At 51.6% G+C, this 1,138-nt stretch overlaps 1 protein-coding gene across 2 annotated transcripts in view; it reads left to right on the forward strand.

The window, feature by feature from the left end:
* GNA13 (G protein subunit alpha 13) overlaps positions 1–1,138 on the forward strand; it is a 32,019-nt gene that overhangs the window by 27,741 nt on the left and 3,140 nt on the right. Inside the window, exon 3 of one of the 2 annotated variants that reach the window (XM_018574842.1) lies at positions 983–1,033. The exons of the other annotated variant lie outside the window; for it this stretch is intronic. Within the exon in view, the coding sequence (XP_018430344.1) occupies positions 983–1,033 (51 nt within the window). The remainder of the gene's footprint in view (positions 1–982; positions 1,034–1,138) is intronic. 2 annotated transcript variants of the gene reach the window in all.

The raw sequence follows: 1,138 nt of genomic DNA on the forward strand, positions 1-1,138 counted from the left end.
CTGTCCCGCCTCTCCCCCCCCGCTCCTGTCCCGTCACTGGCCGCTGCCTCCTCTCCCAGCGGTGGAGCATCCTATCCCTGTGATGAATCAGCGATGCCGCCCTGATCAGCCGGTCTATCCTGTCTGTGTAATTAGAGAGGAGTGGTGCATGGATGGCGTCCTCACATCTGGAACACACATCACAAGGCTGGATAGACAGGAAGAATTCAGGAAGCATTCAGTCCAGTCCGGAGCAGACCTCTGTTTTATTGGAATTTTTACGAAAAACAAAAATCATAAAGGTTGATGTGTAAGTGTGGGGGCGGAGCCTGCTGGGAGAAGAACCCGCCCAATTCAGGTCATTAGGCTTTCATAGGCCGCTCCATTGGTGGAAGAACCTTCTGAGATGGCTCCTGATTGGCTGTGGTGGTTGTTCCAAGTTTATTATAAAGGATTATGTCCGATATCATGTAATAGGAATATCTTCCAGATCAGTGTGTGTGATGGACTCAGGACTTTGTCCTCTGATATTCTGGAAGTGCGGTCACATGGTGTCACCTCTACAGCCATGCAGGTGAATGATGAGATCAGGGACCAGTCAGTCCAGTATTAGTCATTGGGAATATCTGCTACCTCCCTGCTTTAGAGAACTGTCAGTGCCCCCTTTAAGGATTGCCAGCTCTACCATCTGGGGGTCCATCATGCCCTCTGCATAGTGCCATGGAGTCCATAGAGTCCCAGCATATACCGTGGCTTACGGCACTGGCAGCCTTCACCCGGAACCCTGCTGAGCTCCAGCCATGGTACCTCACCCACACCGCATCAGATACTGAGTAGGAGCAGACAAGGTGGGGCATGCTGGGAGCAGTGGTTCCATGTCTGACCGGTGGTGGAGGGAGCAGGACCCGGGAGTCTGTGTTATGTTCTGAGATGTGACAGGTGCTCTTTATGTGATTTGCAGTTAGTCTTCCGGTAGCTGACGTTCTTTTTTTCTCTCTTCCAGGGGGAATCTGTCAAATATTTCCTGGATAACTTGGACAAGCTTGGACAACCGGTGAGTGGGGTGCGCTCTGCCCTATGGCTCTGACATTCAGTCAGTAACGCAGAGCGGAAGTATGGTAACGCATGACAACCAGAGATCGGCAAGGGATAAAGTGAG

This window comes from Nanorana parkeri, unplaced genomic scaffold (assembly GCF_000935625.1).
Source record: "Nanorana parkeri isolate BGI_ZX_2015 unplaced genomic scaffold, ASM93562v1 scaffold3274, whole genome shotgun sequence".
In the NCBI taxonomy this organism is placed as follows: domain Eukaryota; kingdom Metazoa; phylum Chordata; class Amphibia; order Anura; family Dicroglossidae; genus Nanorana; species Nanorana parkeri.